This window comes from Filicampus tigris, chromosome 10 (assembly GCF_054856515.1).
Source record: "Filicampus tigris isolate MCC_2025a chromosome 10, RoL_Ftig_1.0, whole genome shotgun sequence".
Classification (NCBI taxonomy): domain Eukaryota; kingdom Metazoa; phylum Chordata; class Actinopteri; order Syngnathiformes; family Syngnathidae; genus Filicampus; species Filicampus tigris.
Window position 1 is genome coordinate 15,995,992 of NC_141226.1, and position 12,186 is coordinate 16,008,177.

General features: G+C 45.0%; 1 protein-coding gene across 3 annotated transcripts in view; it reads left to right on the top strand.

Moving 5' to 3' along the window:
• The window catches only part of LOC147141052 (pre-B-cell leukemia transcription factor 1), a 72,986-nt gene that overhangs the window by 42,383 nt on the left and 18,417 nt on the right, over nt 1–12,186 (top strand). Inside the window, exon 1 of one of the 3 annotated variants that reach the window (XM_086042437.1) lies at nt 2,254–2,426. The exons of the other annotated variants lie outside the window; for them this stretch is intronic. Coding sequence (XP_085898563.1) covers nt 2,354–2,426 — 73 coding nt within the window. The 5' untranslated portion in view covers nt 2,254–2,353. Of the gene's footprint in view, nt 1–2,253; nt 2,427–12,186 lie in introns of those variants that run through there. 3 annotated transcript variants of the gene reach the window in all.

A 12,186-nucleotide genomic window follows, 5' to 3' on the forward strand; every position in this document is an offset into this window, starting at 1 on the left:
TCCCGCAGGAGAGAATCTTTCGCGTGTTGAAATATTTATACAATGGCAAACTTTTGCCTGGCACCGTCGCACGTTGAATTCCGCGTCTTGACTTTGCGCTGAACTTGGATGACCTTTCCCAAATGATTCTTAGCTCGTGAGACTACCATGCAGGCTATGAATGAGTCTTTTGATTTAGTAGTCAGTTAACTGATTCCATCCCAATGACATATTTATGTCATTTCACAGTGGATCTGAAATGAGTTAATGGTTAACAGCAAATTTTAATCAGAAATGGTGTCGCGGTTCTCTAAATGTAGTGTTGAAGCTGATTTAAAAAAAGGTTGTTACTTTTTTTTCTAGCACATCAGGTTTTTGAGATATTTTCATTTTGGATTTTTAAGTTTGACCTCGTCTTGCGCAATACCGATTTATCATGCGCTGAATTTATAGCAAAGACGTTTGAGGGGGAAAAAAAATCCACCTGTTGCGTAACCTAACTCTTGATTCATTAATATTAATAAATATAGAACTATGTTACATATTATTGCTATTAAAGAAAAACAAGTGCAGATTTGAATCCTAACCTATAAAATGATTTTAAAAAAACATTGTGGAAATTTGCTGACCAGTGTAATTAATATTTTTGGGGTTTTATTCCCCCAAAATCTTGTCTTTGTTTGGCTTATTTTCTTTTCTTTAGTTCTATTTGACTTTTTTGTTATGACCGGTTGTTACGTGATGTATCAGTTGCTATGCAGTTGCTATGCAGTTGCTATGGTCCTTTTATGCTTTGTCCTTTATTATGTCATACAGGCCTGACGTCTTAACAGTTTAAAAGCTTGAGTTACTCAGTGGCACGTACGTCAAACCTTCTTCCAGTGAGGATGCAAACTCTTTTCCAGTTTCAGCTCTCTGTAGTTACTTTGTATTTTCGTTGATAAAGACCTTTTTACCCTGCAACTTCCATGTCATGTCTGCGTATGGGTTCAAATCCCGGTCCACACGTGGCAGAACGTACTGACCCGTCGTGGACCCAGCCAAATTTTGTTTTGGAATTTAGTTTCAGGTTTTCCTTGTGATTTTTGTGAGTCTGTCTCGTTAGGTTACTGTGTCCGCCTGTGCTCGGTTACCAGATCCCTTGAGTTACTCAATCAAGGTTATTGTGTCCAACTGTGCTCGGCTACCAGATCCCACGAGTTACTTAATCAGCTCCCGCTAACGCTTTGCGTCTTGTCCAGGTGTTCCTCGTCTCATCAGTTTGTGTTTAGTTCCTCGCTTTCCTTCAGTCTTTGTCGGTTCATTGTTTTTGTCGCGTGTTTGTTTGCTGTTTTAGCCCAAGTCTAGTAGGTTTCGTCCACCTGTGCTCGTTTACCCGATCCCTTGTGTTACCCAGTCAGCTGCCTCTATACACTTTGTGTCTTGTCCAGTGTTGCTCGTTGTCTCGTCTGTTTGTATTTTTTTTATTGTTTTCTTTTAGTCTTTGTTGATTGATTGTCTTTGTCGTGTCTGACTGCCGTTTGTTTGCCATCTTTATACAAGTACAGCTGGTTTCCTTGTGTTAGTTTAGTTCCTTTGATTCTTGTTGTTTTATACTTCAGTTTTTGTTTTTTTTTGTTGTTTTTTTTGTTACCTTGTTTGTCTTTTGTTATTTTAGATTCCGGTGCCCTTTGAGGGGTGTGGGGCGGACTGTTATGACCGGTTTTTCAGTTGCTATGCAGTTGCTCTTATTTTAAAAACTAATAATAAATACAGTATAGTGATTTGACTATGACCTACAGGCTTTTCCGGGGTTTTCAGGACGGGGATTTTTCCATTTGCCTGAAAAATGTTAAAAGTCATGTAGGCTTATTCAACATTGAAAGCAGCTTTTCATACGGCCACACAACATTGACACAGCACTTATCTTTGTGCTGGGTCATGAGACAACAACCGTGTCCTTTGTTGCTTTGCGGTTTTGTGATCTGAACTTTTGGAAGGGTTCGAGGCTTTTTTTTTTTTTTTTTTTTAACTGTGTTTATTTTTTATGACAGCTAACACAAATGGCCACCATTAAACAGGACAAGAATCGATCGTATCTGGCTTTATCTATAGGGACACTCGCTGGAAATAACCGACATCTACACATAAAGGCTCCATTTGGAACATGTCTATATATAGACGAGGCAATCGGATCATATCAGTTTACCGAGGAGGAATTGGCATGAGGCTAACATCATTATCATGTCATTCAAAGCACTCAGTGACCACTTGTGCCTCATAGAGAGGAGCATTGTCATCATGGAATCTATTGCTCCTGGTGGAAATGAAATGCATCACGAGGTCATGCAAATAATGATTCACAATCGTTTTAAATAGTGGAGCGGAACGCCGGATGAGCCATGGAACACTGGATGGACAAAAGTATTGGGACACAGGACCATTACACCTACAAGAAGAGAAAATGGGTGAAATTTGAATTGTGTAAAATGTGTTTCCTAATGTATTTATTAACTATTTAGTACAAGCCCTCTTTTTACATGAAATTTAGTAGTGAGTAAGGAGTACTTTAGAAGTAGTATGTTCTTCGCCCTTTAGGGCCCGATTTTCGTAGACAGGCGCATGTGTGCTTGTTGTAAAAACTGCCGCATCTTCATTTGCGTGCCAGGGCAAGTCTAATTTATCGTGTTTCGGAATTTGGCAGACGGCGTTGCGCCTCGCTGGGTGTTCCGGCGGACTGAGGGCATTTTCTCTTACTCGCCCTCGGCGTACCTGAGAATTTGGTGACAGAAAGTAGACCAGAATTTAGACCAGCTAAAAGCAGGTCTAAGTTGTGGCGCAGGTGGTGTAACGAGATTTATTTGCGTTTAATCTAGCTCCGTTGATGTTTTTGTATTTCATTCATGAATATGACAACAGCATGCCTCAATCCTTATGAATTATTGTTGAAATAAATTGAATGAATTATTAATATTATCAATAATCTTAAATAATTTCCCCCCTGACAGCTTAACAACTATAGGAGTGTGGGGGTGGGGGTTTTCACACACGAACGTGCCGACTACACTGCAGCCTACTTTACAGCATCCGCATGTGGAGATCTCGGCTGTGTGCTCTCTCACAACGGTGTAAACGCCCCTTTCTATCTGTGGCCGTCTCCCAAAATACAAAAAGAAAGACTATGCTTTGCGCTAGATCTACACTGAATGAAAAATAAGGCCTTTAGAACCCAGCTCCTAGCGACCCTCAAAAGGATACGCGTCATGGAAATGGATGGATGGTTGCGATTATTGACGCAAATGCAGAAAGTACCAGGCTGTTATTTGAAGTTAGCTGGACGAGGTTCTAACGCTGGAAGAAAACAAGCTTGAGTGCTCTGATAAAGTTGCATCTATTCAATTTTGCATTTGCTTCCATCCGACCATGCTAAGGTTTTAATTTGTTTGTCCGATGCTGTATTGTGTTTTGCATCTACTGAGTCAAGTTCATTTACAACGGTTGCCACTATTTGAGAATGCACACGTTTTTTTGAGTGGACAGCAATGATGTCAAAATGTTTGTAATAGCTTAAGCAGGTTACACACACACTGACAATCGGGGCCACATTTTAGCATTTATTTATCCCTCCTATCAAAGTCTGCTTAATATTGGATGTCTCTTAAAAGATTATCGTGAGCGATTATTATGTGATTCGGGGTGTGTTAAGACTGGATTTTACTCCCTGATCTACTCACAGTCACAAATAACCCATTGAGTATTTACGATCACAAATCCTGACAATAACTAGTTAGGAAAAGACCTGAGCCTTGCAATGTTGCAGGACAACAATTGAGGAGCACCAAGTTGTGCTGAGAGTTTATATAATGTGTTTCCCAAGTCATTCATCATGATAAAAACAATAAGAGTGTACAGCAGCAATATGGGCCACAACGAGTGACTACACCCTCCTCACCACCAACCTCAAACCATAATGTTTTTGTTTGCCGCTCTTTTTATCTGCTACTAAAAAAAAAACATATGCCACTTTACCCTTCAACTAAGTTGACTTATTTGTTTGTTTATTCTTATTTCATTTTGTTAAACAATTAGCTGTGTGCTGATATACTCTAAACCAGGGGTGCCCAAATCCGATCCTCGAGATCCCCTATCGAGCCTGTTTTAGATGTACCCCTACGGCAATACACCTGATTTAAATCATCAGGATCATTATCGGGCTTTTGCTAACAGTGCTGATGAGCTGATCATTTGATTGAGATGTGTTGGAATACGGACACGCCTAAAACAGGCTGGATAGGGGCTCTCGAGGACCGGACTTGGGCACCCCTGCTCTAAACTGATGTAACGACATTAAAAATGACCTTGTTATTTTATCAAATTTGACAAGAAGTTACCCGATATGAAGCAAACAGTTAATGACTTTTCACACTGCACTTAGTTTTCTTGGTGTTCACAGTCGGGCAGAGCACAAGGCCGACAGCACCCCGTTGCAAGCTTGCCCATATTTGGAAGTGCTTGCATAGCAACCAACCAGGACGTAACAGGGACACTTTTCCCGCTGGTTGGTGTATTGCTGTTAGCGCTCTGAAATCACTCCACCGGCCCCTCTCCTATTGGATGCGCCTTTGTGCTTTGTGGCACCGTATCGCCTCTCACGGGTTAGTCTTGGTACTACAAAAGATATCCATTTGGAGGAGGACAATCGCGATTGCCGGCGCGTCTCGAGTGCACTAAACACTATGAGAGTAGGGAGTACACTTTTTTAAAAACTCGAATGTGTGTATAAGCTTTCAAAGAACAAAATTAAGAATTAAAGGGGCGGGGTGGGGGATTAGGGTAAACAACCCCCTGATTGATCGCTACATTAATGAAGGGTTGCGTCTCCAGACGTTTGTGCGTCTTTCTCTGGATCGCCGTTCCCTGTCCTTTCCCCAAGTGAGCGGCGTTTCCACTTTGGCGCTTCCAGCAAGGCCAGCTTGAAAGCCAGCCAGTTTTCTCCCCCGCCGGTTAACGCGTGTCGCGAGTTGTCGAGTGAAGCCGAGCAAAGCCGAGCAGAACCAGGAGCGATGTCGTCTCGCGGCGGCCATATGGCGGCCGTCCTTGCACGCTAGCTTGAGGGAGCCTTTCTCCCTCAGATGTTCAGAAAGGAACCTCGGGCTCTCCGACATAAGCCCCCCGCACCCCCTCTCGCGCGCTTGAGGAGGCCCACAGAGTCACCCAGGTGGTGACCCGGGCCCACCAGGCAGAGCGGAACAAGAACATCAGCTTCAGTGGCTCCCCCCATTGTCAGAAAGCACTCCCACCCCTACTCAGTGCCATGCCTCCAGATGTGGCTTAATTTACTGCGACTCTGCTAATTGCTGTAATTAAGGATTAATTACTGTTAATTACCTTCGCATAAACTCATCACCAGTCAAAGAGCGGAGCCTTATGAAATGTGCCATGCTCAGGAACACACGGCACAGGCGTGTGGCGGGCTCGTGTTACCGGGCCGCTTGTTCCGTGTGTCGTCCCGGCGCACGGGGACGCTTGTAGGGCAGGACCGCCACCGTCGCCGACTTCCATCGCCTCGCCATCTGTCAATAAACGCTCCGTTTCAGCATCAGCGCGCCGGATGACATTTGGTTAGACGTTATTTATAGGCAAACGCAAGACAAATGCACTCCAATAAATAAATCATGCTCATTTTCTTTGCAGTCATAATCGCGTTCATTTGGCGCTACGGTAAAGTAGCAATGGCAAAGTTTGAAACAAAGTGATGAACTTTTATAAAAAGTTTTGTTCCTCCTTGTCTTCAGATTGCTATGAATGCTTTAGTTCCATTTCTTCCCCCTTCTTTTTCCACGTCAAGCTGACATCATTCCGTCACACGTTTCTTTATGTGATCATCGGCTGCTGGCGCAGCACCAAGCTGTATTGAGACAATTCCCCTTGGCAGGCTTCTGGTAGACGGCCAATCACAAGCAAGTGGGATTTTTTTTTTTTTTAACTGTTAATCTTACCTAGAGTCAAAAACGTTTATATATAATATATTTAATCGTGTCTCCAGATTTGAGGTTTCTGAATGCCATCCAAAATTGTGTGCATGATTTACAGAGACAGGAAAACCCAAAAAAAAAAAAAAAAAAAAGGTTTTGAATGTCATTGTGTTACCGTGTAACGTGTTAATGTCTAAAAAAAAAAAAAAAAAAAGATCGTCCAATCGGCTGGACAATAATTGGTCAGGCCCTGATACAAACGGACAAAATTATTTTCTTTTGTTAGATTGTGGCAATACACTTGAGACCTCTCAGTAGTGTTGTAACACTCAAGACCGGTCTTGGTCTCGAGACTAATCTTCAGAGCACATTTTGAAAGCCTTGGTATCGCCTCGGAGCAGACTCCCAAAAGTCCTGGCCTTCTTTCGGTCGCAGACTGGCTAGACTTTGAATTTCAGTCAAGATCAGCGCTGATCCGCTATTCTTCAACTTTTTTGGTGTGACAATAAGGATAAGTAGGAAAAGCACTTGGTCAGACAGCAAATAGTTCAAGCAATTTGTTACTAGATCCCCTTCATAATGACGGTTTTCGTGACCATGTTTTTGGCTGTCTAATTCAAGTTAATGGTCTTGGTCTCGTCTTGGTCTTGACTCCCAAAAGTCTTGGTCCTTCATTGAGCTGGGCTTACACCGAACCATTTTCACAGTCTCAGACCTTAAAACTGAAAGTCAGAAGGAGGTTTTACTGGAGTCACGGCGCGCTCCCGTCATCTTGACCGTTTAGTGTAAGGTGGTGATCTCATCTATTTTATATCACTCCTTTCCCAGTCTTGGCCTCACGACAATATCAAACGTGTTTGATATTCTCACAAGTCTTTCAGTCTTAGCTGTGACGGGACACAACCAACAACCAAGAGATGAGCTCGAACAAACCCGGAAACAGGAAACTAATGGGAAACATTTGCGTTGTGCGAGCAAAAATGCCTGAAAATAGTGATCTTGCGAAATTTTATAAAGTCTTTGTAAAGTCTCAGTCCGAGACCAGGTTGTGACTAACTTTGTTTTAACGTGAGCAGGAGTGTGATGATAGTTTTCCAAGAATCTTTTCCTAATCTTCTCAAAGTCTTATGGTGTGCTTTACCGGGTTCTGGTCTCAGGCAAGCCTTAGTCTTAGATTGTGTGGTCTTGCGGACAACACTACTTCTCAGTGTATATGAATTCAACTGCACAGACATACAGTAGTTCTCAAGTTACGATTTATCGAGAATTTGGCCCAGTCAGTCAGATGAGTGAGCGGTACTTTGCTGTTCCTTCTTTCAGTGACGGAATGACGGACGCCTGTTTTGTTGACGTTTGACGAATGAAAAGACACCTTTTGAAATAGTTCAATTCGATTTTGCCTAATAAGAAAATCCCGATTATTTTCTCTCAAACCCGATTTTACGATTACAATTTCTTTGTAAAATAAAAAATAATGAAAAATATTTTTGAATGTCTTTTATTTAAACTTGAACTTGAACTCAAAATGCCAGTCAATTTAAGTTCTATGAAGGGGATCGGCTGACTAAAATGTAGCCTCCTACCAGCCCGACCAGAGCAGGGATGGTTCAGAATGGTTCAGTTCTATTCCAGGCAATTTCCAAGTTTCAATCCTGGGCTCCTAGCTCACCATCGACCTGGCCAATTCCGTCAGTTGAGCATACGCTCCACTTCACTTCCTCACTCACTCGGCAGTCGGCTCAGATAGTCGGCTCCTGCAGCAAACAATCCCCCACGTGTGTCACTTTCTCGTCGGCCAGGGGACAATCGCTTACGCATTTCAGTAATTGGATTGAGCGCGCTACTCACGTGACCGCATAACAAACACGGAAGTAACCACCGGAAAACAGAGATCTTAATACGAAGGGAAGTGTAACGGAAAGTACAAATACGAAGAGAACGTACAAACAGAACACAATACAGAAAGTACAAATGGGCTCCACTTAGATATAACAAAATCAAACGCGCCCATTTGAACGTTTTTAACATCGTTTTATCCAGAAAATTCGGTTACGGTTCAAAATCGCTTAATCGAGCAGCCCTAAGATGTACTAACGAAAGACAGAAGTGAGTTTTCATCCGTCAATGTATTCCTCACTAACTGTCAGTCTGTCTCTGGCGGACGCCCGTTTTTCCGACGTTTTTGTGGAGGGGGACTTCTGACAGACGAACTTTCGGACTGACGATTACAATTCAGTTCATCGCGAAAAATAAATGACGTACGGGTACCCCGGCCGCCGACGGATGACGAATGATGGACCAGCAACATTTTGTAAAATGCCTACCTCTGCCTGGTCCATAGACAAGTCTTTGTCTCTGCCAGCTCACAATTTTCTCATCTATGGCTTCCAGCGCGGCCCCAAGGACTTCATACAGCACAGACTCTGAAATCTTTATTTCAAGACTCCTTGAGAAAGACTGACAGCCGGGGGCTAGTATATATACTGATGTAACAATGAATTATTTTAATGAAGGTTTTTTGGGTGGGGGTAAATTGGAGTGCAGTGCTATGGTGGCAAGGCGGTGTTCTGAATGGTCTTCTCCTCTGGCACTGGCTTCCTCATTATCAGGCCAGCCCCTCGGGCCTCAAACTGGCCTGCTTAGGCCCGTGATGATGACGATAATTACCGTTATTAGGAGTAGCTGCAGGGGGAACTTGTTCTGGAAAACACCAAGCTGAGTTCTTGCCTCGCTCGCAGACGCATGCGAAAGTACCCATCATCGGCGGAGAAAGCCGGCGAGAAGGAGGCGAATGGAGGGGGGGGGGGTAGGGGATAAAAAAAAAAAAGAGGGGATGAGGGGAGCGGCCACCAAATCCGCCTAATGTGATGCCTGTCAGCTCGTCTCCCACCAGCTGTCACCTCCCAAATGCACTGGGGTTCATTTTTTTAATTGACACCTCGCTTTCCTATTCCATTTCTATTTTTCGCCTTTCATTCTCCCTCCGTCGCTCTCGCCCCTTCCTCGCCTGCGCCATCCCCGTCTCCTCGCCCCCGCCCCCCCACCCGCTCCTTGTCCCTAAGCATTTCTTTGGCGTTTTTCCTCGTCCTTGGTATCACCCCCCCCCCCCCCACACACACACACACACACCTCGTGCCCGCCCAGTGTCAGATACAACGCTCCCTTTCTGCACATGATACTCGAGATGGCTGATAAAACATAAAGCTGTTTTAGAGCGACTTTATGACTGTGCCCTTGTGTACTGAGCCTGTACAGTTTTCCATTACCTGGTGATGGAGGGAACATTTTGGGCCACGAGACGCTCCCCCGAGTCCATTGACACATACCACAAATCTACATCCCGACCGCTACTATGTTGCGTTTTCAGGACATTGCAGGCGAGTTTTGGGGCCATCGATTTTCTGTGCGAACGCTACTTTGGTAATGGCAATCATAGTCGGTAAAAAGACATAAACAACAAATTGGATGTAATATGGCACATATTCATTTTCGTGTTCTTTGGGTTTGCCTTCTATGGATCAGTGTGTATGGTTGTGTTTTTTTTTTTTTTTTTTTTATACTTGGTGATCAATGACTCCAAAATCCTGATCGTGTAATTACAAGTATAGTAATGCTCAATTTTGATTGACTTGACCCCTGGTCAGATTTTGAAATTGTCATGCTGCAGTTTTACATTTCTGCTTTTTTCATGACATTAAATGGGGCAAAATATTTCAAACATTTTGCTCGAGAGTGTCAATGAAAACTTTAAGGTCAACCAAAATCTCGTTCGCTTGTGCATCTCATGCTGTGGCTGGAGTAAAAAGGCATCCTAACAAAATTGTCTATTTAGTTGAGTTTAGTTTGACACCATTCTGCAGACAATAAGGTGCATACATCCAAACGTCACTGTACTGCCAGCAATGATAATAGCCCGGCTTATCTGAGTGTAGTTTGGTCCCAGCGTGGGTCACTTTGAGGGATGACGCGGCGCGTGCTTGTAGCAAATGCAGATGAGCGGATGCTGAACTCCCCGGTGGAGCACGGAGGCGAGGACTTGTATTAGTGATACTTGTCATGTCTGCTGTAAATCACACGCAGCTCCCCCAATACAACCCCCCCCCCCCCCCCCAACCGAACCCCCTCCCCCGCACCCTTCCTTCCTTCTTCAGGTTTCTAGGTTGTTGTTTTGTCTCAGAATGCTGCGTGGCAGGGATGAATGGTGGTGATGTTACATTATCATGTGGCTGTCGCTTTCACTCCTGCTGACTGCTCCGTGACAGGCCCACACGCACGCACACACGCACACACGCACTCGCAGAGCGGCTGTGTCAGGAGCAGCCCTGATTTATTAACTGCTGAAACCCTAGATGACGTGTGCCCACACAATCAATAGAAAGCACAGCCAGCGCCGGGTCACGTGAGCGGGACGGGAGCGCGGCGAGGAAGGATGCAAAAGGCGCTCTCGTCGGCTTCCTGCAGAGTATATTGCATTACTCTATTGATGGGAAATGGATCCAGTCCAGCGTCGGCTGCCTGCTGCCAGTCCGAGACGAGGAGACTCCATCACGGCCGCTGCCTCGTTTGGCCGTACATCTTCCTAATTGTGACACCGTGCTTCAATATCGTTAATTAAACATGTTTTTATTTCAAGGCGCTCTCGTGGAGGCGGTTGCCGGCCAGTGTGTGTTTTCGCCTTGCGCTATAGTGCGGCGTGTGTGTGTGTGTGTTTGTGCGCGCCTACCTTGATGCTTCCCTGTGTGGGTGGCTTAATCGGCCTGTTTATTTACGCTCCCGTTGTCTGCACGCAGCAGGCAGTGTGGCGGTGGATGCCAGCCAGCTCTAAAGGGAGTAAAGCAGCAGAAATTAGTTTTGTCAATAAGCGAAACAAAGGCTTATTCTTAGAATTCCATTCATTATTCCTGCATACGGCTGGAGGATTGTTTATGACGCTTATTCATTTTTAATGTGTTGCCTTTTTTGGGGAGGGTGGAAGCGGCTGCCCCACATTGCATAGTAGGAAGGAAGGGGGGGGGGGGGGGGGGATTATACAAGAGCAAAGAGGAGATGAGGAGGAGGAGGAGGAGGGGCGCGGGAGAAAGAGGGGAACGTGTCCTCTCATTGTTCAATTAAGTCTGTCGGTAATGATCAAGATGAGATGATGGCCATCTTCCCTTTATAGATACTAATCTGCGACGGCCCTATGAAATAAAGGCAGTCGGTATGGAGCCGCACAATAAAAAGGCTCTCTGCGCTATTATGCAAGCGCGCGCATGTGATGTATTGTAATAGGGCCACTTGTGCTTGTGTCAGGTAATTATGTTAATGTACGCTCGGCGGTTGCAGAGTTCACAAGGCGCACTCTGACTGGCATTAAGGCCTTATCGATTCCTTTGCTATTAGCCGACGGGAATAAATAAAGCTGATGGCTGTGGCGAGGGTAATTATACGCAGCGCAGCGGATTGTTTGATTCCCCCTTATTAATTGTATTTATTTAATCCATTTCATGCTTTTAGCCGTGCACTCTGGGAGTCGGAAGGCAGGGAATTAATAAATCACTCTCGGGCTCATTAGATTTCCCCCCTCTGGTCGGGATGTGCCGCTATTTTGTCAGCATCCAATTGGCGAGCGTTTCCTGCCGCTGGTGTGATTCACATGGAAAAATGTCTGCCAACACACACACACGCACACACTTGCGTGTGCATGTGCGCCTCCCCCCGTGTGAACTCCTGACCTTTTCCAGCCGTCTGATGGCCATTGACATTTGCCTCTCGAGTCGAGCTTGCTCGCGTGTTGGAGCTGATGCGAATGGATGATGATATTGCTTGAGGAGAAAAAGAGGAGGAAGGCAGTGGGGAAAAAAAATAAGGGTAGAAGAAGAAAAGAGGGCAGACGAGCTCTCCATCTGGACCCCCCGCTCGCCACAAAGGTCACAGGGGCGACTCCGGCTTACATCGTCATTACAAAAGAGCCGCCGCTGTGAGTGGCCACGGCGGGAGAACAATACAATTTACTCTCGTCGTCGTCTTCAGGATGTGCTGCTTATTATATCGCACCGTCCCGCTCAAAACACGGCGGGATGAAAGCGGACAAGCGGCGCCAGCTTTGTCTTTGTCCTTGAAGACGAGCGGATGTAATGGAGGGCTGCACCTGGTCGCCTTTTCCCTTTTCGGCACCTTGGCAGGAAGACAGCCTGCGCGGCTTCTTTACTGAGGGAGCCTTCTGGTGGCGGCAAGAGGCAGGACAATAAAAAAAAAAAAAAAAAATTCACTC